A 24,597-nucleotide genomic window follows, 5' to 3' on the forward strand; every position below is an offset into this window, starting at 1 on the left:
TTCAGAGCATCTACTACAGAGGAGTCTTAAGGGTTTTGTATGCTTAGAGTTGAGAGACCAAATAGCTCCTGAAAACTGTAGCTAGAGGAAATGCCATATGGAGACAGGCCACGAGGAGAACTCAAGCCCCTGTAAACCAAAAATGAAATATTCTAAGCCCCAGATTTACTAAACAGATTCAACCTCCCACTTCAGCCTCCGAAATAGCTGGGATTACAGGCGCATGCAACCATGCCCGGCAAATTTTTGTGTTTTTTGTAGAGATGGGGTTTCGCCATGTTGGCCAGGCTGGTCTTGAACTCCTGACTTCAAGTGATCTGTCCACCTCACCCTCCCAAGGTGCTGGGATTAGTGAGCCACTGCAACAGCCCTCTAACACTTATTTCTGAAGTTTTCTTTCTTTCCTCCTTCTCGGAAGCCCCTTCCTCCCTCTCTTGTTGCCTTAAGGTACCTTCACCCTGGCTAGGCCCTATTGTTCTTTTATCGGTTTTTTGTTTGTTTCTTTAGCCTACAAATGTTCTTCCACCTGGGTTATACAAATGCAAAGTACATCCTAGTTCCATGCTGGGCCTTATTATTAACAAGAACTTTCTGACTGTCTTAAGATGTAGTGAAAGCAGATATACATAAACTATGTTGAACTAAACTGTATTTTCTAAAAGTAAATAAATGTGTTGGCTGGGAGCGGTGGCTCAGGCCTGTAATCCCAGCACTTTGGGAGACCGAGCAGGAGGATGGCTTGAGCTCAGGGATTCGAGACAAGCCTGGGTAACATAGTGAGACCCTGTCTTTACAAAAAATACAAAAATTAGCCGGGTCTGGTGACACAAACCTATTCTTCCAGCTACTTGGGAGGCTGAGGTGGAAGGATGGCTTGAGCCCTGGAGGCGGGGGTTGCAGTGAGCCAAGATCATGCCACTGCACTCTAGCCTGGGCAACAGAGCAAGACCTTGCCACCAAAAAAATAAAATAAATAAATGTGTTTTTAAAAAATGCACTGCCCACCTTTGAAGGCAGCAATGGCACTATGAATGATCTCTAATTTCTTGAATCAGCTTGTTTCTTGAGTTGCTTCTCCATGTAGTGAGTTAGTCAGTTAGTTAGTTTTGCCGGGCCCCCTTCCTCCACATTGGAAACATTCCAGAGTGACCTGAAGATTTAAAAAAAAAAAAAACTGGAGACCTCCTCTTCTTAGAAAAGAAATATATGAATAAAATAACTTTCCATGTAGCTTGGGCAACATGGCAAAACCCCGTCTCTATGAGAAATTTAAAAATTAGCCAGTTGTGGTGGTCCACGCCTGTAGTCCCAGCTACTCAGGAGGCAGAGGTGAGAGAATCACCTGAGTTCAGGAGGTCGAGGTTGCAGTAAGCCTCAATCACACCACTGCACTCTAGCCTGTCCGATGGAATGAGATCCTGTCTCAAAAAACAAAACAGGCCAGGGAGGCCAAGGTAGGCAGATCACCTGAGGTCAGAAGTTCAAGACCAGCCTGGCTAACTTGGTGAAACCCCATTTCTACTAAAAATACAAAATTAGCCGGATGTGGTGGTGCATGCCTGTAATCCCAGCTACTCAGGAGGCTGAGACAGTAGAATCACTTGAACCTGGGAGATGGAGGTTGCAGTAAGCCGAGATCGTGTCATTGCATTCCAGCCTGGGCAACAACAGTGAAACTCCATCTCAAAAACCAAACCAAACCAAAAACAAACAACAACAACAAGTTCCCCATGTAAAATATAAAGTTTTAATAAAACCAATAAAGTAGCTACCACTTACTGAGTACTTACAATGAATCTTTAGATTAGAACTCTTCTTCATCGGGGCAAGGACCCATTTGTCCCCAGTATCCACAACAGCTCCAAGCACAGTAAGTGCTCAAAACATATCAGTACATGTAATAAATTGATGCCAGCCACAATGCAAAAAGCTTTACATGCATTCCTAATTTAATCTCAACTCCCTCCTCATCACTTACCACACATACAAACACACAGCTTGGTGAAAGCAGTATCTTTAGCCCCCATTTTACAAATGATGAAACCAATATTATGAGGGTTGAATGGCTGGGCCTGGTGATGCACACCTGTAATCCCAGCATTTTGGGAGGCCAAGAGGAATCGCTTGAGCTCAGGAATTCAAGAGCAGCGTGGCCGACATAATGAAACTGTGATTGCACCATTGCACTCCAGCCTGGGTGACAGAGCAAGACCTTGTCTCCAAAAAAAAAAAAAAAGAGGATAGAGGAATTTATATTTATCCAAGGTCACCTGGCTGGTAAGTAAATGATCTCTGACTCCAGAACCTCTCTTAACCAGGCTTCTATGAATAGAACAAAGTTGGAATGGCACTGATCAGAGTATTCCATCACCAAGGTGGCACCCCAGTGGGCTAATCCACACCAGCGGACTTGAAACACGCTTTGGGTTGCTGTATGGTAGTATGTTAAAGGTAATTTATAATAATATACCTGTAGAAATAGTAATATATTTTCTCATACAGTCAATTCTTGTTATTATGATAGTTATGTTCTATAAAGTTGCCACAAACATTAAATTAGCAAATACTGAACCATTGCTCCTAGAAAGAATACAGCCGGCCCCTAACTTACAATGGTTTGACATACAATTTTTCGACTTTACAATGGCTCAAAAGCAATATGGATGGCGCAAAAGCAATATGAAAACCACAGTTTTGATCTTTTTCCCAGGCTAGTGCTACTAGTGCTATTTGCTGTATGTATAACAAATACATTTTAGGGAGTAGCCAAATTTGCAAATATGTAATCAATGAGTAATTAGGATCTACTGTATATGCATGTTTAATATTTTCAAAACCTGGGCTGGGCACGGTTGCTCACGCCTGTAATCCCAGCACTTCGGGAGGCTGAAGCAGGAGGATCATTTGACCCCAGGAGTTCAAGACCAGCCTGGGCAACATGGCAAAATGACATCTCTACAAAAAATACAAAAATTAGCCAGGCATGGTGGTGTGTGCCTGTAGTTCCAGCTACTTGGAAGGCTGAGGTGGGGGGATCACCTGAACCCGGGAGGTTGAGGCTGCAGTGAGCTGTGATCAAGTCACTCACTGCACTCCAGCCTGGGTGACAAAGTGAGACCTTGTCTCAGAAAGAGAAAAAAAGAAAAGAAAAAAAAGTTTCAAAGCCCTTTTCAGTCTAATGCTCTCCCAACTGAGCTATTTTGGGCAGCCCTTCAAAGCCCCTTTTGTCACGTGCATCCATGTGTAGAGACCACCAAACAGGCTTTGTGTGAGCAACAAGGCTGTATTTCACCTGGATGCAGGCAGGCTGAGTCCAAAAAAGGAGTCAGCAAAGGGTGGTGGGATTATCATTAGTTCATATAGGTTTGGGATAGGTGTACAAAGTACATTCTTAAGGGCGGGGGAGAATATTACAAAGTACCTTTTTAAGTGGAGGGGGGAGAATATTACAAAGTACCTTCTTAAGGGCAGGGGAGAATATATCATATCAGTTAGGGTGGGGCAGGAACAAATCACAGTGGTGGAATGTCATCAGTTAAGGCTATTTTCAGGTCTTTTGTGGATATTCAGTTGCTTCAGACCATCTAGATGTATATGTACAGGTCACAGGGGATATGATGGCTTAGCTTGGGCTCAGAGGCCTGACATTCCTGTCTTCTTATATTAATAAGAAAAACAAAACAAAACAGTGGTGAAGTGTTGAGGCAGCGAAAACTTTTGGGGGTGGTATGGAGAGATAATGGCAATGTTTTTCAGGGTTGCTTCAAGCAGGATTAGGGGCAGCGTGGGAACCTAGAGTGGGAGAGATTAAACTGAAGAAAGATTTTGGGGTAAGGGGTGATATTGTGGGCTTGTTAGAAGGGGCATTTGTCGTATAGAATGATTGGTGATGGCCTGGATGTGGTTTTGTATGAATTGAGAAACTAAACGAAAGGAAGACACAAGGTCCGAATAAGAGAAGGAGAAAAATAGGTATTAAAGGACTAAGAATTGGGAGGACCCAGGACATCCAATTAAGGAGTGCCCAACGGGGTTCAGCATAATTATTTGCTTGGTTGGTGAGTTTTTGGGCTCTATCCTTGAGTTTTTTTATGTTGTCATATACCAGGCCAGACTGATTTAGGTAAAAACACTGTTCGTTTAAAAATATAGAGTCCTCTTTTTTTAGCAGTGAGTAAGTCGAGGCCTGGGTGATTTTGGAGGAAAGAGAAATGCAAAGCCAGCAATTGTTTGTTAAAGAAGGATTAGAAACAGCTAGGAGAGAGTGAGTTTGATAGTGTGGTGGAGATAGCTGGGGAGAGGTAGAGGGTGGCATAAGAACGGGAACCAGAATAAGAGTGAGTATAAAAGTAAAGAATAGGACTTCATCAGGGTGAAAGTATTGGAGGGTACCCTGCCACTGAAAATCTTCTATCCACTTCAAGAGAGACTTAAGGGTGGCGATTTGAGGTAAAACCAGGAGCCACTAAATACCAAGAGCCTGAGAAATTGCTCGGGTGATTTGACTAATAAAGGCCGGTCCATTATCAGACTGTATAGAGGTGGGAAGGCCAAACTGAGGAATTATGTCTGACATAAGGGAAAAAATGACTGCGGTGGCCTTCTCAGACCCTGAGGGAAAGGCCTCTACCCATCCAGTGAAAGTGTCTACCCAGACCAAGAGGTATTTTAGTTTCCTGACTCGGGGCATGTGAGTAAAGTCAATTTGCCAGTCCTGGGCAGGGGCAAATCCCCAAGCTTGATGTGTAGGGAAGGGAGGGGGCCTGAACAATCCCTGAGGGGTAGTAGAATAGTAGATGGAACACTGAGAAGTGATTTTCTTGAGGATAGATTTTCACGATAGAAAGGAAATGAGAGGTTCTAAGAGACGGGCTAGCAGCTTGTAACCTACATGGAAGAGATTATGAAATGACAACAGAATAGAATGGGCCTGTGAGGCTGGAAGGAGATATTTTCCTTGGTCCAAGAACCATTTGCCTTGTGTGGGAAGAGATTGATAGGTGGAAGTTTCAGTGGGGTGTAGGTAGGAGTGACCAATGAGAAGGAGAAAAACTGGCCATGAGGGACAGAAGTTGGAAGGCTAGCTGCTTCTTTGGTTACCTTATAAGCGTTGCCTTGAGCAATGGGATCTGATGCCTTTTGGTGGCCCTTGCAGTGAATGACTCCAGCTTCCTTTGGAAGTAAAGCGGCCCTGAGAAGAGTTTTTATTAAAGAAGTATTAATGATAGAGGACACTTGCGTAGTGAGGAAACCTCTTTCAGCCCATGTAACAGCATGGTGGTGCAGGATATGGAAGGCATATTTAGAGTCAGTATAAATATTGATGCGGAGTCCCTTGCAAGAGTGAGGGCCTGAGTTAAGGCAATGAGTTTGGCTTACTGAGACATAGTGGAGGGGGGCAGAGCAGTAGCCTCAGTGATAGATGTAGAAGATATAATAGCATAGCCTGCCTTTGCTGGTGAGTGGCAATTAGGCCTGGTGGAACTGCCATCAATAGTGTGATCAGGGTGAGAAACAGGAAAGAAGGAAATATGCGGAAATGGAGTGAATGTCAGGTGGATCAGAGAGATAGCGTCATGGGGGTCAGGTGTTGTATCAGGAATAATGTGGGAGGCCAGATTGAAGTACAGGCCAGGAACAATGGTAACTGTGGGAGATGCAGCAAAGAGTGAGTATAGTTGAAGGAGCTGGGGGGCAGAAAGTATATGCGTCAAGTGTGAGGAGGAAAATGGATTTTGAAAGTTATGGGAACTGTAGAGCATAAGTGGAGCATAGCTTGTGATTTTGAGGGCCTCTAAAAGTATTAAAGCAGCAGCAGCAGCCGTTGCACACAGACATGAGGGCTAGGCTAAAACAGTAAAGTCAAGTTGTTTGGACCGAAAGGTTACAGGGTGCAGTCCCGGCTCTTGTGTAAGAATTCTGACCACACAGCCCTGCACTTTGGCTGTGTGTAATGAAAAAGTTGGGATGAGTTAGGGAGAGCTAGTGTGGGAGCAGCTTTTAGGGCTGTTTTTTAAGGAATGGAAAGGAGAGTGGGGAAAGGATTTAGGATTTATGGGGTCAGTTAGGTTGATCTAGAACAGAATAATGGGTTGTGGAGAGAGATATTGAGGATAGGAGAGTATATGGGTTTGGCACTACAGGGTGGATAGGCAAGACAATTTGGTTGATAAGGCACAGATCCTGAACTAACCTGTAAGACTTGTCTGGTTTTTGGACCAGACCTTTCAAAGTCATGAGTTAAACATATTACTTATCTCCATTTAAGAGATTGTAAAATTGGATGAATTAGCAGTTGGAATTGGCCTGTTCCTATGTCACACACAGGACCAGTTTCACAGGCATGAGACCCAAACAGTCACATAGGGCCCTTTGCTCAGAAGGGTCTCACAATTGGCTTAAAGTTTTACTGTCATTACCTTGAACGTCTCCATTGTTTGTTAATAAAGGATCCAGCATTTTTATTTTCGCTGGACCCTACAAATTATGTAGCCAATTCTAGTCACACAGCAAGTAAACAAGATTAGAAACTGGGGAGAAAAGAAAATACTAAATTATTTACTTATCAAATTGAATAAAACTTTTTTCAAAGTGCCTATTTAATATGATAAAGTTACCACTTATTGAGGGTTGGTTGTATTAAGCTCTTGGTATTTATTAGCTCATTTAGTCCTTATGACACTCTGTGAGTTGGATATTATTTTCTTTACTTTTCTTTCTCTTTTTTTTTTGAGATGGAGTGTCACTTTTGTTGCCCAGGCTGGAGTGCAATGGTGCGGTCTTGGCTCACCGCAACCTCTGCCCCTGGAGTTCAAGCGATTCTCCTGCCTCAGCCTCCAGAGTAGCTGGGATTACAGGCATGTGCCACCACGCCCAGCTAATTGTGTGTGTGTGTGTGTGTGTGTGTGTGTGTGTGTGTGTTTGACGGAGTCTTGCTCTGTTGCCCAGGCTGGAGTGCAGTGGTGCAATCTCGGCTCGCTGCAAGCTCCGCCTCCCGGGTTCACACCATTCTCCTGCCTCACCCTCACAAGTAGCTGGGACTACAGGCGCATGCCACCACGCCCGGCTAATTTTTTTGTGTGTGTGTATTTTTAGTAGAGACAGGCTTTCACCATGTTAGCCAGGATGGTCTTGATCTCCTGACCTAGTGATCCGCCTGCCTCGGCCTCCCAACATGCTGGGATTACAGGTGTGAGCCACCGCGCCCAGCCGAGACAGGGTTTCACCATGTTGGCCAGGCTGATTTTGAACTCCCGACTTCAGGTGATCCACCTGCCTAGGCCTCCCAAAGTGTTGGGATTACAGGCATGAGCCACTGCACCTGGCCTGGATATTATTTTCATTTAACACATCAGGAAACTGAGGCCCAGAGAAGGTAAGTAACTAAAACAAGATCATACAGTTAGGAGGCAGCATAGGTAAAATATTAATCAAATCTTTTTTACTTAAAAAATATGCTTGTACCACTAGACTCTATTACTGTGTCTATTTTGTTTTATTTAGCTCCAGTTGTCAGGTAACTTGTAATAAGAGTTTGAATTTTGAGAACTTCATGGTGAACTTTTAACTAAGACATCTATGTTTTATTTGCAGTTCACCTATAAAATGGGCTTTTATTTTATTTTTATTTTATTTTTTTGAGACCAAGTTTCATTCTTGTCCCCCAGGCTGGAGTGCAATGGTGTGATCTCGGCTCACTGCAACCTCTGCCTCCCGGGTTCAAGCAATTCTCCAGCCTCAGCCTCCTGAGTAGCTGGGATTACAGGTGCCTGCCACCACACTTGGCTAATTTTTGTATTTTCAGTAGAGACCGGGTTTCACCATGTTGGCCAGGCTGGTCTCGAACCCCTGACTTCAGGTGATCCACCCGCCTCGGCCTCCCAAAGTGCTGGGATTACAGGCATGAGCCACCACACCCAGCCTAAAATGGACTTTTAACAAAATATAAGTTAACTCAGGCCGGGAGTGATGACTTACGCCTGTAATCCCAGCAATTTGGGAGGCCAAGGTGGGCAGATCACTTGAGGTCAGGAGTTCAAGACCAGCCTGGCCAACATGGTGAAAACCCCCTCTCTACTAAAAATACAAAAAAATTAGCTGGGCATGGTGGTGCACACCTGTAATCCCAGCTACTCAGTAGGCTGAAGCACGAGAACCGCTTGAACCCAGGAGGCAGAGGCTGTAGTGAGCCAAGATTGCACCACTGCACTCCAGCCTGGGTGACAGAGTGAGACTCCATTTCAAAACTAACAAACAAAAATAGGCACTTGACAAACTGACCTTTTTATTTTTTATTATTTTATTTTTTTGAGAGGGAGTGACGCCCAGCCTGGGCAATAGAGCAAGACTCCTTCTTAAAAGAAAAAAAAAAAAAAAAGAAAGATACCTCTTCTTTGCTTATTTAGGAAAGAAAAATTGATGGCTCTGGTAGCTTTCCTAAAACAATGTGTGTTTGTGTGATTTCTGTCACTTCAATGTGTTTCAAAGCATTATTATAAAAATAAATCGAAAACAACCTAAAGTCTAGCAATAAAAAGAATAATCAATGTCAGGCACAGTGGCTTATACCTGTAATCCCAGCACTTTGAAAGGCTGAGGTGGGTAGATCGCTTGAGCTTAGGAGTTTTAGCCCAGCCTGGGCAACATGATGAAACCCTGTCTCTACCAAAAATACAAAAAAATTAGCTGGGCATGGTGGTGCACACTTGTGGTGGTCCCAGCCACTCAGGAGGCTGAGGATGGAAGATCACTTGAGCCTAGGAGGCAGAGGTTGCAGTGAGCCAAGATCATGCCCCTGGATTCCAGCCTGGGTGACAGAATGAGACCCCATCTCAAAAGAAAAGAAAAAAAAAGGAAGGATGGTGTCTCCCACTCCAAAAGAATTTAAAAAGACTTACAAACATTAGCTGGGTGTGGTGGCACATGCCTGTAATCCCAGCTACTGGGGAGGCTGAGGCAGGAGAATCGCATGAAACCAGGGAGTCAGGGTTGCAGTGAGCCGATATCGCTCCACTGGACTCCATCCTGGAGACAGAGAGAGACTCCGCCTCAAAAAAAAAAAAAAAAAAAAAAAGAGAGAATTTAAAAGGTGAGCGCGGAGCTGGGTGCGGTGGCTCAGTCCTGTAATCCCAGCACTTTGGGAGGCCAAGGCGGGCAGATCAAGAGGTCAGGAGATCGAGTCCATCCTGGCTAACATGGTGAAACCCCGTCTCTACTAAAAATACAAAAAAATTAGCCGGGCATGGTGGCGGACGCCTGTAGTCCCAGCTACTCGAGAGGCTGAGGCAGGAGAATGGCTTGAACCTAGGAGGCAGAGCTTGCAGTGAGCCGAGATCGCGCCCCTGCACTCCAGCTTGGGCGACAGAGCGAGAGTCCGTCTCAAAACAAAACAAAACAGGCGAGGGCGGTGGCCCACGCCTGTACAAAAAGTAGCTGGGCATGGTGGTGCGCCTCTGTAATCCCAGCTACTTTGGGAGGCTGAGGCACGAGAATCGCTTGAATCGCTCCACTGGACTCCAGCCTGGATGACAGAGCAAGACTCTGTCTCAAAAAACAAAACAAAATAAAAACAAAATAATTTAAAATTAAAATTAATTTTGTTTGTTTGTTTTTGAGACGGAGACTCGCTCTGCTGCCCAGGCTGGGGTGCAATGGAACGATCTCCGCTCACTACAACCTCTATCTTCCGGGTTCAAGTGATTCTTCCGAATCAGCCTTCCAAGTAGCTGGGATTACAGGTGCGCGCCACCACACCCGGCTAAGTTTTGTATTTTTGTAAAGACGGGGTTTCACCATGTTGGCCAGGTTGGTCTTGAACTCCTGACAGGTGATCTGCCTGCCTTGGCCTCCCAAAGTGCAGGGATTACAGGCATGAGCCACGGCGCCTGGCTCACTAAAATTAAATTTAAAAAAAGAAAAAAAATTATAAATTCACATGATAGACTATTACATTATCAAATCTTACATTTTTATTACTAATGACACATATGTAAAGACATGAAAAATTCTCACAATAACTATATTAAAGTGAAAGAAAATCAAAACTTGTAAGTAATATATACTATTTATTCATTCATTAAAATATTTATCAACCACCTGATATTCATTAGGCAATGTGCTAGGTACTCAGCCCAATTTTATGTAAGAGCTTTATTGACTGGTCATTGACATACAATGAACTGTCCATGTTTAAAATGTACAGTTTGATGTTTTTGACATATGCATACACCCAGGAAAGCATCACCACAATTAAGATAATAAACATATTCATCAGCCCCAAAGTTTATTCATATCCCTTGTAATCCCTGCCACCCTTGCTGCCTACCTTTCCCCATTCCCAAGCAACCATTGATTTTCATTTGTCACTGTAGGGGACTTCATATTTCCTAGCATTTTTTTTTTTGACATAGGGTCTTGCTGTGTTGCCCAAGCTGGAGTGCAGTTTTGTGATCACGGCTCACTGCAACCTCCACCTCCTGGGTGCAAGCCATCCTTCCACCTCAGCCTCCTGAGTAGCTGGGATTACAGGCAGGTGCCACCACACCTAGTTAAGTTCTTGAATTTTCTGTAGAGACAAGGTCTCATTATATTGCTTAGTCTGGTCTTGAACTCCTGAGCTGAAGCAGTCCTCCTTCCTCAGCTTTCCAAAGTGCTGGGATTATAGGCGTGAGCCACCATGCCTAGCCTAATATTTCCTAGAGTTTTATATGCATGGAATCGTACACTATACATTCTGATTTGTCTGGCTCTTTTTTTTTCTTTTTACTCAGCATAGTTATTTTGAGATTCAGCCATAATATTGTGTTTATCAACAATATATGAACACTACTCAAAAATATATATTGATGAATTAGCATCTCAGGTAAAAGGAATATATTATGTACATATAATATATATAAATATATTTTATAACTCAGTGTCAATTGTGCACATATACCACAATTTATTTGTTCTGCTTCTGATGGACTTTTGGGTTGTTAGAACTTTTTGGCTCATAAAAATAAAGCAGTGGGCTGGGCCTGGTGGCTGTGCTCACACCTGTAATCTCAGTACTCTGGGAGGCCAAGGCAGGAGGATCCCTTGAGCCCAGGAATTCAAGACTAGCCTTAGGAACATAATGAGACCTCATCTCTATGAAAAATAAAAACAAAAATAGCCAGGTGTGGTGGCCTGCGCCTGTATCCCAGCTACTTGGGAAGCTGAGGTGGGAAGATGGCTTGAGCCTGGGATGTCGAGGATGCCGTGAGCCATGGTCACACCACTTCACTCTAGCCTGGGTGACAGAAAGAGACCCTGTCTCAAAAATAAATAAAAATAAAGCTGTGTAAAAACAACAACAACAACAACAAAAGTTTTTTAAAAAGCTGTGATTAACATTCATGTGTTAGTTTTCATATGTACAGATACATTTCTTTATGCATGTGTGTGGAGAATTTCATTGCTCTAGGGTAAATACCTAGGAATGGATCAAATGATAGGAGTATGTTTAACTTTTTAAGAAGCTGCATGATTATTTTCCAGACATTGTTCCATTTTACATTCTCACTAGCAGCATATGAGAATTCCAGGTCCTCCATATCTTTGCTAACACATGGTTTGGTCAGTCTTTTTCATTTCAGCCATTCTAATGGTATGTAGTGATATCTCGTAGTATTGATTTACACTTTCCTAGTGACTGATGATGACGAATGTATTTTTTTTTTTTTTTGAGACAAAGTCCTGCTCTGCCGCCCAAGCTGGAGTGCAGTGCTATGATCTTGACTCACTGCAACCTCTGCCTCCCAGGTTCAAACAATTCTCCTGCCTCAGCCTCCTGAGTAGCTGGGATTACAAGTGCATACCACCATGCTCGGTTAATTTTTTTTTTTTGTATTTTTAGTAGTGACAGGGTTTTGCCATGTTGGACAGACTGGTCTCGAACTCCTGACCTCAGGTGACCCATACACCTCGGCCTCCCAAAGTGCTGGGATTGTAGGTGTGAGCCACCACGCTCGGCCCCATTTCTTTGTCTTCTGGCTTATGTTATTGCTTGTTGAGGAGTCAGCTGTTGGTCCAATTGCCCCTCCTTTTATTCTCTGGTTGCTTTTAAGATTTTCTTTTCTTTTTAAGTTCACTGTAATCTCAGCGTGGGCTTTTTAAAAATCCTGACTGCTATTGTTTGAGCTTCTTGAGACTGTGGACTGTATCATTTATCAGTGCTGAATATTTCGCTATCTTTCCAAATCTTGCTCTGACACCCAGGCTGGAGTGCAATGGCACAATCTCAGCTCACTGCAACCTTCACCTCCCAAGCTTAAGTGATCCTCCCACCTCGGCCTTCCAAAGTGTTGGGATTATAGGCGTGAGCCACTGCGCCTGGCCACTTTACTTTATTTTATTTTATTTTTTGAGACAGAGTCTCACACTGTCGCACAGGCTGGAGTGCAATCGCGTGATCTCGGCTCACTGCAACCTCTGCCTCCCGGGTTCAAGCGACTCTCATGCCTCAGGCTCCTGAGTAGCTGGGATTACAGGTGCCTGCCACCATGCCTGGCTAATTTTTTGTATTTTTAGTAGAGACAGGGTTTCACTATGTTGGCCAGGCTGGTCTTGAACTCCTGACCTTGTGATCTGCCCGCCTTGGCCTCCCAATGTGCTGGGATTACAGGCATGAGCCACAGCTCCTGGCCGCCACTTTAAAAAAATAAAATCCCTTTGGATACTTATTGGGAAAGTAACACCCAAAATATTAATGGATGTCTCTGGATCGAGAGTAATTTTAACTTTTCTACTTTATGTTTTTCTGTATTTTCTTAATTATCTACCATGAATATGTATTATTTTTATAATCATGTATTAAACATGTATTATTTATCTATTATATTATTAATATATGTAATAAACATGTATTATTTTTATAATCAGAAGAAATAATGCTTCTAAAAGCAAAAAAAATGCATAGTATAATTTTAAAAAACAATAATATATCCTCTTACCATATCTTTTTAACCTTTGTTTGCCCTGAAGAACACCTAAAAAACAAAAAATAAAACCCTTAAGAAACAATAGTAAAAAGTGAGGTGTGGCCGGGCACGGTGGCTCACGCCTGTAATCCCAGCACTTTGGGAGGCCGAGGCAGGTGGATCACAACTTCAGGAGTTCGAGACCAACCTGGCCAATATGGTGAAACCCCGTCTTTACTAAAAATAAATAAAAAAAAAAAAATTAGCTGGGCATGGTGGTGCATGCCTGTAATCCCAGCTACTTGGGAAGCTGAGGCAGGAGAATCGCTTGAACCCTGGAGGCAGAGGTTGCAGTGAGCTGGGATCGAGCCACTGCACTCCAGCCTTGGCAACAGAGTGAGACTCCATCTCAAAAAATAAAAAAATAAAAAAAAAGTGAGGTGTGCTGTCTGGGCACAGTGGCTGACACCTGTAATCCCAGCACTTTGGGAAGCTGAGGTGGGTGGATCACCTGAGGACAGGAGTTCAAGACCAGCCTGGCCAGCATGGTGAAACCCCATCTCTACTGATAATAGAAAAATTAGCCAGGCATGGTTGTGCGCGCCTGTAATTCCAGCTACTTAGGAGGCTGAGGCACAAGAATCACTTGAATCTGGAAGGTGGAAGTTGCAGTGAGCTGAGATCATGCCACTGTGTGTCAGCCTGGGCGACAGAGCAAGACCCTGTCTAAAAAAATAAGTAAATAAAAAAGTGAAGCGTGGGGTGGGAGGCTTGTTGGTGGTTGTGGTGTTATTTTATAGAAGGCAAAAAGAGAAACTGGCAAACGTGATTGTGAATACTGGCTTCTGACTCAAAAAGACAATTGAAAGTATTTTTTCATTTGTTTGTAGGACAGCAAGAATCACTTGACAATTGGTTTGTGAGCATAATGGCATCTATAAACAGAACCACTGAAATAATGAAAAAACACGGAGTAAGCAAACAACATCTCCTGGAGGAGATAAACGAAAAGCGTGAATCCAACTGCTTGGTGGAACGAAGCAATCAAGTCAGCTTACTGAGAGTTCAAAAGAGGCACTTCCCGGGTGCCTATCAGTCCTTTACTGATACCACAACCAAAGAGCCTGTTCCCAACAGTGGCAGGAGCTCCTGGATCAAGCTGAGTCTCCTTGCTCACATGGAGAGAAAGCACTTTCCACCAAAAAGTAAGAAGTTATCATAGGATTTTTTTTTTTTTGAGATGGAGTTTTGCTCTTGTCGCCCAGGCTGGAGTGCAGTGGCGCGATCTCGGCTCACTGCAACCTCCACCTCCGGGGTTCAAGTGATTCTTCTGTCTCAGCCTCCCAGGTAGCTGGGAATACAGGCGCCTGCCACCACGCCTGGCTAATTTTTTTGTATTTTTTAGTAGAGACGGGATTTCACCTTGTTGGCCAGGCTGGTCTCAAACTCCTGACCGCAGGTGATCCACCCACCTCGGCCTCCTAAAGTGCTGCGATTACAGGCATGAGCCACCACACCCAGCCTATGATAGGATTCTTTTTTTTTTTTTTTTTTTTTTTTTTGAGACAGAGTTTTGCCCTTGTTGCCCAGGCTGGAGTGCAATGGCACGATCTCAGCTTACAGCAACCTCCATCTGGATTCAAGCGATTCTCCTGCCTTAGCCTCTCGAGTAGCTGGGATTACAGGCATGCACCACGAAGTCTGACTGATTTTTTTGTATTTTTAGTAGAGACCGGGTTTCTTCATGTTGGTCAGGCTGGTCTCGAACTCCCAACGTCAGGTAATCCACCCACCTTGGCCTCTCAAAGTGCTGGGATTACAGGCGTGAGCCACCGTGCCCGGCCTATGATAGGATTCTTAACCAATGTATAGGAATGATTTGTAGGTATTCCTAAAAATTAGGAAGAATTTCTGGGATTGAAAGAGGTCCCTGAGTATTGCCCTGGTATAGCATAAAGGCAATCTGTTTGAAGGTAAAAGTGTCATTAAACTAGGCTGGTGGATTGTAAGAGCTATTATAGACCAGAGACTCTCTTTTTTTATGCATACAGAATCCCAGGCCTCAACTTCAGGCCATCTCATTCAGTATGCTCTAGGGAGGTGCCTGGAAATCTCATTCTCAGCAGACTAAGGTGATGCTGATGCCAATGGCCTGAGAACCACATTTTGATAAGAGTTGTTATAATAGTTACAATAGACCACAAAAACTTCAGAAACCTGCTATCTCATCAATTTCACTGGCCTTTACAAACATTTCATGTGCAAAATTGAGGTGCAGTGGAGATCCTTTTGATGACAAATATCACACAAAAAGCCCTAATAAAATGTGGAGAGGCCGGGCACGGTGGCTCACGCCTCTAATCCCAGCACTTTGGGTGGCCAAGGCAGGCGGATCACCTGAGGTCAGGAGTTTGAGACCAGCCTGGCCAATATGGTGAAACCCTATCTCTACTAAAAATGCAAAAATTAGCTGGGCGTGGTGGCACGCACCTTTAGTCCCAGCTACTTGGGAGGCTGAGGCAGGAGAATTGTTTGAATCCCAGAGGTGGAGGTTGCAGTGAGCTGAGATCACTCTGGTGTACTCCAGCCTGGGCGACAGAGTGAGACTCCTTCTCAAAAAAAAAAAAAGTGGATGAAGGTTGTTGGGGGCAGGGGATGGCATGGTGGTGATGGTGGTGGTATTATTTTATAGGAGGAAGAAGGGGAGCTGATAAATACCTTCATTGTGAATACTTGTTTCTTAGTCTAGGCAGGCAGCTGAGATAGCATTTTTTCATTTATTTGAAAAAAAGAGAAGGGGGTGTGTAATCATATGTAATACAACCAACAAATTATTAATTTAGATCAGAAACAAAAGAATCACCACACTTGAGATTTCAATTCTTTGATGTGGCTGTGACTTTACACTTGCCCAGTGCTCTTAGGAAGTGGAGTAGAGTGTGATACAGTGTGGTGTAGAAAGCTGAGATTCTCCACTGTGTTTAGAGTTAATTTGTAAGAGTCATGTGTTTGTTTTATTCAAAAATAACTCTAGGGCTGGGCAAGGTGGCTCATGCCTATAATCCTAGCATTTTGGGAGGCCGAGGTGGGCGGATCACCTGAGATGAAAGGAGGAAGTATTACGTCTCACTTTAAATCAAAAGCTAGAAATGATTAAGCTTAGTGAGGAAGGCATGGCAAAAGCCAAGATAGGCCAAAAGCCAGGCCTCTTGTGCCAATCATTTATCCAAATTATCAATGCAAAGGAAAAACCCTTGAAGGAAATTAAAAATTCCCTTTAGTGAACACACAAATGATAAGAAAGCAAAACAGCCTTATTGCTGATAGGGAGAAAGTTTCAGTGATCTGGACAGATGAACCCAGCCACAACATTTCCTTAAGTGAAAGCCTAACCCAGAGCAAGGCCCCAACTCTCTTCAATTCTGTGAAAGCTGAGTCTCTCTGTCACCCAGGCTGAAGTGCAATGACGTGATCTCAGCTCACTGCAACCTCTGCCCCCAGGTTCAAGTGCTTCAGCCTCCCAAGTGGCTGGGATTGCCTGCCACCACGCCCGGCTAATTTTTTTATTTTATTTTATTTTATTTTTTTATTTTAGTAGAGATGGGGTTTCGCCATGTTGGCCAGACCGGTTTCAAACTCCTGGCTTCAAGTGATCCACCCATCTCAGCCTCCCAAAGTGCTGGGATTATAGGCTTGAGCCACTGCGCCCGGCCAGGAGGCCATTATTCTAAGTGAAGTGACTCAGGAATGGAAAACCAAATATTGTCTGTTCTCACTTATAAGTAGGAGCTAAGCTATGAGGATGCAAAGGCATAGGAATGATATAATGGACTTTAGGAACCCCAAGGGAAAGAAAGGTAAAAGAGGGGCAAGGAATAAAAGACTACATGCTCGGTTGATGGGTGCACCAAAATCTCAGAAATCACCACTGAAGAACTTACCCATGTAACCAAAACCCACCTTTACCCCAAAAACTACTGAAATAAAAAATAAACAAAAGAAACCACCCTATCTAAGCAGCACTCAACACTCTATAATCCCTTACCCAGCTTTCTTTTTTACCACAGTGTTTATCACTCCCTAATGAAGGCTAGGCTCCTTGAAGGCAGGGATGGAATCTGCTTTTTTCACTACTTTATCCTCAGTCCCTAGAACAGTGTCTGGCACAAATTAGGAACTCAGGAAACGTTTCCTGGCTGATTGAATAAATGTTGGGACATGGAATATACTTTCCCAGAAGTAGTGGTAGAACTTACCTCATTCCTCTCGAGACCAATAGCTATGTCCTTGGGCAATGGCTCACAAACCTGAGTTTCTCACAGCAACCTTAGTTGGTTGCTGTGGAATAATCTTTAGAAATGCAAGAGGGTAATAATACAGTAATTTTGCTGGACATATTCAATACGAATTGGAAGGCACTGTACTCCTTTCCTTTGCATACCTGTGCAAGAGGAAGAAACACTCATTTACTCTTTATTCATTCAACGAATATATATCAGTGCTTACTTTATGTCAGGCACTCTTCTACGTGCTTGTCAATACAGTGATGAATAAAATCTTGCCTCAAAAAGCTTAGGTTTTGGTGTGCTGGCTCATGCCTGTAGTCCTAGCACATTGGTAGGCTGGGGCAGGAGGATCCCTTGAGCCCAGGAGTTTGAGACTAGCCTGGGCAACATAGAGAGACCTCTTCTCTATTTCTAAAAAAAAAAGCTTAGCTTTCACTGGGTAGAGAGCCAGATAAACAAGTTAAAAAATAGTACATTTCAGCCGGGCACAGTGGCTCACGCCTGTAATCCCAGCATTCTGGGAGGCCGAGGCGAGTGGATCACCTGAGGTCAGGAGTTCGAGACCAGCCTGACCAACATGGTGAAACCCCACAAAAATTAGCTGGGCATGGTGGTGCATGCCTGTAATCCCAGCTACTCTGGAGGCTGAGGCAGAAGAATCACTGGAATCCGGGAGGAGGAGGTTGCAGTGAGCAGAGATCGTGCCACTGCACTACAGCCTGGACAACAAGAGCAAAACTCCGTCTCAAAAAAAAAAAAAAAAAAAGGAAGTAAATGTCAGATCAGATAGCGATAAATGGGTAAGAGCTATGGGGAAACAGAAAACAGCAGGGTGGGGGATAGGAAGTGTTGGATGGAGGGTGTATTGCTGCCCGTATAACTATATGGGGATTACTATCCAGGGCATGAGGGATGACCCAGGACTCCTGGGTTCCTTGAGGAGTCCAGTGTAAACAGGGATAAGGGACAGAATGAGATTAGTCCTGATGGTTGAACCTAGCAGTGGTCTAACCTGGTGGGGAGGCCTGTGTGTTGAGGGGAAGTAATGTTACAGATTTTGCATAGAGTATTTGGAGTTCTGGGTGCTCCTCTTTGCTTCTATTAATAGTGACGTGAAGACCAGGAAAGAAGTTCTCTTAGTCCGAGATTTCCAGGCCCTCTTTTCAATCTTCCACTTGGAGATGTGGAGCCCAAAAGAGGGGCGGTTTATTTAAATATATAGAATTAAAAACACCTGGGTTCAAGTTTTGCCTCTGTCATTGACTAGTATCATGCTTTTAGTAATTTGAGCTTTTTTTTTTTTTTTTTTTAGAGGCAGAGTCTTGCTCTGTCACTGGGGCTGGAGTGCAGTGGTGTGATCATAGCTCACTGTATCCTCAACCTCCTGGGCTCGAGCGATCCTCCTACCTCTCAGCCTCCCGAGTACCTGGGACTATAGGCATGTGCCACCATGCTTGGCTAACTTTTGTATTTTTTTAATAGAGTCTGGATTTTGCCATGTTGCCCAGGTTGGTCTCAAATTCTTGACCTCAAGCAATCTGCCTGCCTCAGCCTCCCAAAGTGCTGGGATTACAGGCGTGAGCCACCGTGCCCAACCATTTGGTGTTTCTTTCTTTTTTTTTTTAATTTATTGAGACGGAGTCTCACTCTGTCACTTTGTCACAGGCTGTAGTGCAGTGGCTCGATCTTGGCTCACTGCAACCTCTGCTGCCCGGGGTTCAAGCGATTCTCCTGCCTCAGCCTCCAGAGTAGCTGGGATTACAGGTGTGCACCACCACACTGAGCTAATTTTTTTTTGAGATTTTTTCTTGCTCTGTCACCAGGCTAGAATGCAGTGTTGCGATCTCGGCTCACTGCAACCTCCACCTTCTGGGTTCAACTGATTTCTCCTGCCTCAGCCTCCTGAGTAGCTAGGACTACAGGCGCATCCCACCACGCCCAGCTAATTTTTGTCTTTTTAGTAGAGATGGGGGTTTCAACATGTTGGCCAGGATGGTCTCCATCTCTTGACCTCGTGATCTGCGCACCTCAGTCTCTCAAAGTGCTGGGATTACAGGCGTGAGCCACCGCGCCTGGCCGCCATTCGGTGTTTCTTTTTTTTTTTTTGGAGTCGGAGTCTCGCTCTTTCGCCCAGGCTGGAGTGCAGTGGCGTGATCTCGGCTCACTGCATGTTCCGCCTCTCGGGTTCAACCGATTCTCTTGTCTCAGCCTCCTGAGTAGCTGGGACTACAGGAGCGCGCCACGACGCCCGGCTAATTTTTGTATTTTTTTAGTAGAGATGGGGTTTCACCATCTTGGCCAGGATGGTCTCGATCTCCTGACCTTGTGATCCGCCCACCTCGGCTTCCCAAAGTGCTGGGATTACAGGTGTGAGCCACCGCATCCGGCCCATTTGGTGTTTCTAAACCTTAGTTCCTGTATCTGAAAAACAATACTCTGCCCTCCAGGGTTATTTTAAAAACCATGAAATGTGTTATAAGTTATATAACAAATACTTTTTATTTTTTATTTTTTCAGATAATGCCATATTTGGATAAAGTGCATCTCCAGAGACACACGGAAATACATTCTCTTTGATTCTTCTTCAGTGTGTCTAAATTATTTACAAATTATTAATTATAAACGAAGCTAAACAAAAGTATTCACTAGATCCCTCAAAAAACATTGTCACATAAAACATATTATATCTTTATTCATTCCATTCTATCATTTAGACTTAGATGATTTGAAGAGAGGATTTGAGTTTTTTAGATACTTTCAAACATGAATACCTAAGAGTTTAGTTTACAGTGATCCCTTTTTTTTTTTTTTTTTTTGAAACAGAATCTCGCTCTGTTCCCTGGGCTGGAATGCAGTGGCATGATCTCAGCTCACTGCAATCTCCACCTCCTGGGTTTAAGCTATTCTCCTGTCTCAGCCTCCTGAGAAGCTGGGACTACAGGCGCACGCCACCACACCCAGCTAACTTTTGTATTTTTAGTAGAGATGACATTTCACCATGTTGGTCAGGCTGGTCTTGAACTCCTGACCTCAGGTGATCCACTCGCCTTGGCATCCCAGAGTGCTGGGATTAGAGGTGTGAGCCACCATGCCCAGGTGATCTTCTCCTTAGTAATCTAAAATGTTTAAATAATAGTTTATATTTGTTTCTATAACTCAGTGGAATATATTGACCAACCCCACTGATCAGGTTGAAGGCTAAAAAGTTAACACTTGCTTCTAAATGATAGATTAACTTCCTCTGTTAAAGTTATAGTTTTGATTATTTGAATAAGGAGATATTTGAGAGGCTAATATAAGGTGCCTGTAGACAGGGCTTTGTGTTACATTACGTTGTCCATCCCCACAGTGGTGATGGTTAGAATTATCTCATGGCCACATCCTATTTGGCTACTATCACCTCCGTTTCATTGCTTCTTGGATCACAGTCTCTTCAAATCACTTTTTTTTTTTTTTTAGACGGAGTCTTGGTCTGTTGCCCAGGCTGGGGTGCAGCAGTGTGATTTGGCTCACTGCAACATCTGCCTCCCAGGTTCAAGCAATTCTCATCTCAGCCTCCTGAGTAGCTGGGACTACAGGTGTGTGCCACCATGCCAGGTTAATTTTTTGTATTTTTAGTAGAGACAGGGTTTCACCATGTTGCCCAGGCTGGTCTCGAACTCCTGACCTCAGGTGATCTGCCTGCCTCAGCCCCACAAAGTGCTGGGATTACAGGCATGAGCCTCTTCAGATCTTAACTTGGCTTATGTTCCTTTGTGTGGTTAAGAACCTAGTCCATATGCCAAGCAGAGCACTGCCTGGCCTGGAACCCAGAGCTTCTTGGCATTTGTATTTATTTCAATAAGACATTCACTTTTTATTTGGTTGCGCTCTACTTCCACAGGAAGCTCAGATTCATAGAGAGCCAAAGCATTCTGATATTAGAAGGGATATGGATAAGCCAGCTGGCTTAAAACCCTATGTCAGCCAGGACTATATAGTAGGGCACAGTGTGGATAAGACTCATCAACCACGAGAAAATGTTAAAAATAATAATAATAAACGACACAGAACTACAGCTGATTTTTCACTTCCCAAAAGGCAAATACCTAGCCAGGCAGTGGTGGCAGATACCTATAGTCCCAGCTACTCAGGAGGCTGGAGTGAGAGATCACTTGAGTCCAGGAGTTCAAGGCTGTAGTGTGCCAGGATCATGCCTGTGAATAGCCACTGCCCTCCACCCTGTGCAACATGGTGAAAGTCTGCCTTTTTTTTTTTGAGACAGGGTCTCATTCTGTCACCCAGGCTTGAGTGCAGTGGCATGATCATGGCTTACTGCACCTGGACTTCCCAGTCTCGGATGATTCTCCCACCTCAGCCTCCTGAGTAGCTGGGATGACAAGTGTATGCCTGGCTAATTTTTGTATTTTTAGTAGAGATGGGGTTTCACCATGTTGCTGGTCGTGAACTCCTGGCCTCAAGCAATCCACCCTCCTCAGCCTCCCAAAGTGCTGGGATTACAGGCATGAGCCACTTCATCCGGCCTGTTTTTGTTTGTTTGTTTTAAAGCAAATACCTAGCGTCAATAACTAAAGGATTATCCTGGCACAGCTGTCATGGGCACCTACAGAAGACATGAGGCTCCTGGTTCAGAGGCAAAGGATTTTACTACTTAGAGCACAGCAAGGAACACAAGCCTCATGTTCGGGTCGGTTCCCCTTGCCCTCCCCCACTCCCTCAAGATCCATGGGGCGATGTGAAGATGTCCAGGTAGATGCCACACACGCAGAGGTTTTGCCTCATAGCTGAGGAATCCTGAGCTTAAAGAAACCCAACCTTTGCCCAGAAAGAGACATTATCTTCATTATAGTGGATGGTAAACAGAGCTGCCCTCTGCTCCAAAGGGAGTCACGATCTTCCAAAGAGATTACCTGAAACAAAGGTCGTCAGTGCTTCTGCTCCCTAGATGTGCAGAAACATGGAAGTCCTTTAGATAATTGTCTCCCCACATTCAGAAGCTCAAATAAAGACTATCAAATACAGTATTATTTCTTTGGCTCTAGCTAGGATGAATAATAGGAAATAAACACATAGGTTTTGGTAAAGGAGTGTCAGGGTATGGACGGTACATTTCTTTTTCTTCTTTTTCTTTTTGAGACAGGGTCTCACTCTGTTGCCCAGGCTGGAGTGCTGTGGGGTGATCACTGCTCAATGCAGCCTCAACCTCTCCTGCTCAAGCAATTGCCCCACCTCAGCCTCCTAAGTAGCTGGGAAGACAGGTGTGCACCACCATGCCCAGCTAATTTTTTTAATTTGGCTATGTTGACCAGGCTGGTTTCAAACTCCTGGCTTCAAGCAGTCCTCCCACCTCAGCTTCCCAAAGTGCTGGGATTACATATGTGAGCCACCACACCCAGCTGGACAGTACAATTAACACATTCTCTAACCTCAGCTCTCTCGTAACCCTATCCACCCTCCCAGCTGTGTGCCTCTGGTTTTATAGACCTACTTGTGACTCTCTGAACTTGCCTTATTCCGTTACCTCCTCTCTACCTAACTTCAATTTGTGCAAGATTTAATTTGATACCACCTCCTTCTGGAAACCTTCCCTCACCCCTGATCCCACTGTTAAATTTATAGTGAACCCCAATTTTCTCTTCAAAGAATCAGTATGTTAGCATGTTTTGTTTGTTTGTTTGTTTGTTTTGAGACGGAGTCTCGCTCTGTTGCCCAGGCTAGAACGTAGTGGCGTGATCTCGGCTCACTGCCAGCTCTGCCTCCTGGGTTCACGCCATTCTTCTGCCTCAGCCTCCCAAGTAGCTGGAACTACAGGCACCCACCAGCACGCCTGGCTAATCTTTTTTTTTTTTTGGATTTTTAGTAGCGACGGGGTTTCACCGTGTTAGCTAGGATGGTCTCAATCTCCTGACCTCATGATCCACCCACCTCAGCCTCCCAAAGTGCCAGGATTACAGGCGTGAGCCACCGCACCCAGCCTGTTTTTTTTTTTTTTTTTTTTTTTTTTTTGTGAGATGGAGTCTAGCTTTGTCACCCAGGTTGGAGTGCAGTGGCGTGACCTTGGCTCACTACAACCTCCTTCTCCTGGGTTCATGCAATTCTCCTGCCTCAGCCTCCTGAGTAGCTGGGATTACAGGCATGCACCAATACACCTGGCTAAGTTTTGTATTTTTAGTTGAGACAGGGTTTCACCATATTGGTCAGGCTAGTTTTGAACTCCTGATCTCATGTGATCCACCTACCTCAGCCTCCCAAAGTGCTGGGATTACAGGTGTGAGCCACCACGCCTGGCTGAGTATATTAGTATGTTCAGCTCTCTTATTCTTTGATTCTCCATTTTAAAGTTTAACTTCCTGGTTCTCTTCACCCCCTTGCCTCTGTTTTCAGTAAACAACTCTCCCACCAGTCCTAATTAGTAATTCACATCTGTTCCCCTGGTCACCTGCTTCATCCTGACTCATTCCGGTCACCTGCTCTGACCTGAGTCACGCCTGGTCACCCAGTCTGACCTAAGTCACCTTAGTTACCTGTTCCTAACCATCTTTCCCACCAAACTACTCACGCTGCCACTCCGGCTCGTACTCCTGTTCTTTTTAAAATAGCCAATCGGAATTAGCTTAGACTGTGCTGTCCAACCTAAGCCAATAGGGGAACGACACAGCAGTAGGGTCTACCTGCATCAGGAATAAGAACTCCTTCCCTTCCCCTGTCCAGGTATGCTCTCACCATTGTTCCATCTGTGAGGGGCACACTTTCTGCAGAAAGTAAAAATTGCCTTGCTGAGAAAATTAAATTTATGTTGGAGTGCTATTTCTTTGCGGCACTGGGGAACAACCATTTTGCATTTCTAACACCACCTTAGGCATTTTCTACTTTATCCTCCTCTATACACCCTACAACGGTCTCAGGCTAAAACCAGAAACTCAAAAGTCACAAGACGATATATCCGTTGGGACTCTGACCTTACCTGAAATGGCAGAAAGTCCACATGCTCTCTATCCCCTCCCAGGAGTGTTTCATATCTGTCAATGCATGGGTTTCCTCAGTAGCACTAAATCACAGACACTTTCCTCCTTTTCTGCCCTGGCTCCCTGCAAAGCCCAAAGGCAGTCTGCTGGCGGAATTCCTTCTTGCTTGGGGAGGTCAGTCTTTTTCTATTTCTAAGGCCTTCAACTGATTGGATGAAGCCAACCCACTTTACAGAGGGTAATGTGCTTCACTCACAGTCCACTGATTTAAACGTTAGTCTAATTTACAATATACCTTCACAGAAACATCTAGAATAATGTTTAACCAACTAGCTGAGTAATGTAGCCTCACCAAGTTGACACGTCAAATTAACCATCACAGAAGCTGTCCCCCAAAATAACCCT

The 24,597-nt window shown here is 44.3% G+C and overlaps 1 protein-coding gene across 1 annotated transcript; it reads left to right on the forward strand.

Moving 5' to 3' along the window:
• The first annotated feature begins 2,302 nt into the window (after positions 1 to 2,302).
• SPATA45 (spermatogenesis associated 45) lies at positions 2,303 to 19,810 on the forward strand. The gene is made up of 3 exons (XM_031014840.3): positions 2,303 to 2,451; positions 13,832 to 14,146; positions 19,745 to 19,810. The coding sequence occupies exons 2-3, from the start codon at positions 13,870 to 13,872 to the stop codon at positions 19,762 to 19,764; spliced, it is 297 nt and encodes a 98-aa protein (XP_030870700.1). The 5' UTR covers positions 2,303 to 2,451; positions 13,832 to 13,869; the 3' UTR covers positions 19,765 to 19,810.
• Positions 19,811 to 24,597: the final 4,787 nt, after the last annotated feature.

The sequence above is a fragment of the Gorilla gorilla genome, chromosome 1 (genome assembly GCF_029281585.2).
Source record: "Gorilla gorilla gorilla isolate KB3781 chromosome 1, NHGRI_mGorGor1-v2.1_pri, whole genome shotgun sequence".
Lineage (NCBI taxonomy): Eukaryota > Metazoa > Chordata > Mammalia > Primates > Hominidae > Gorilla > Gorilla gorilla.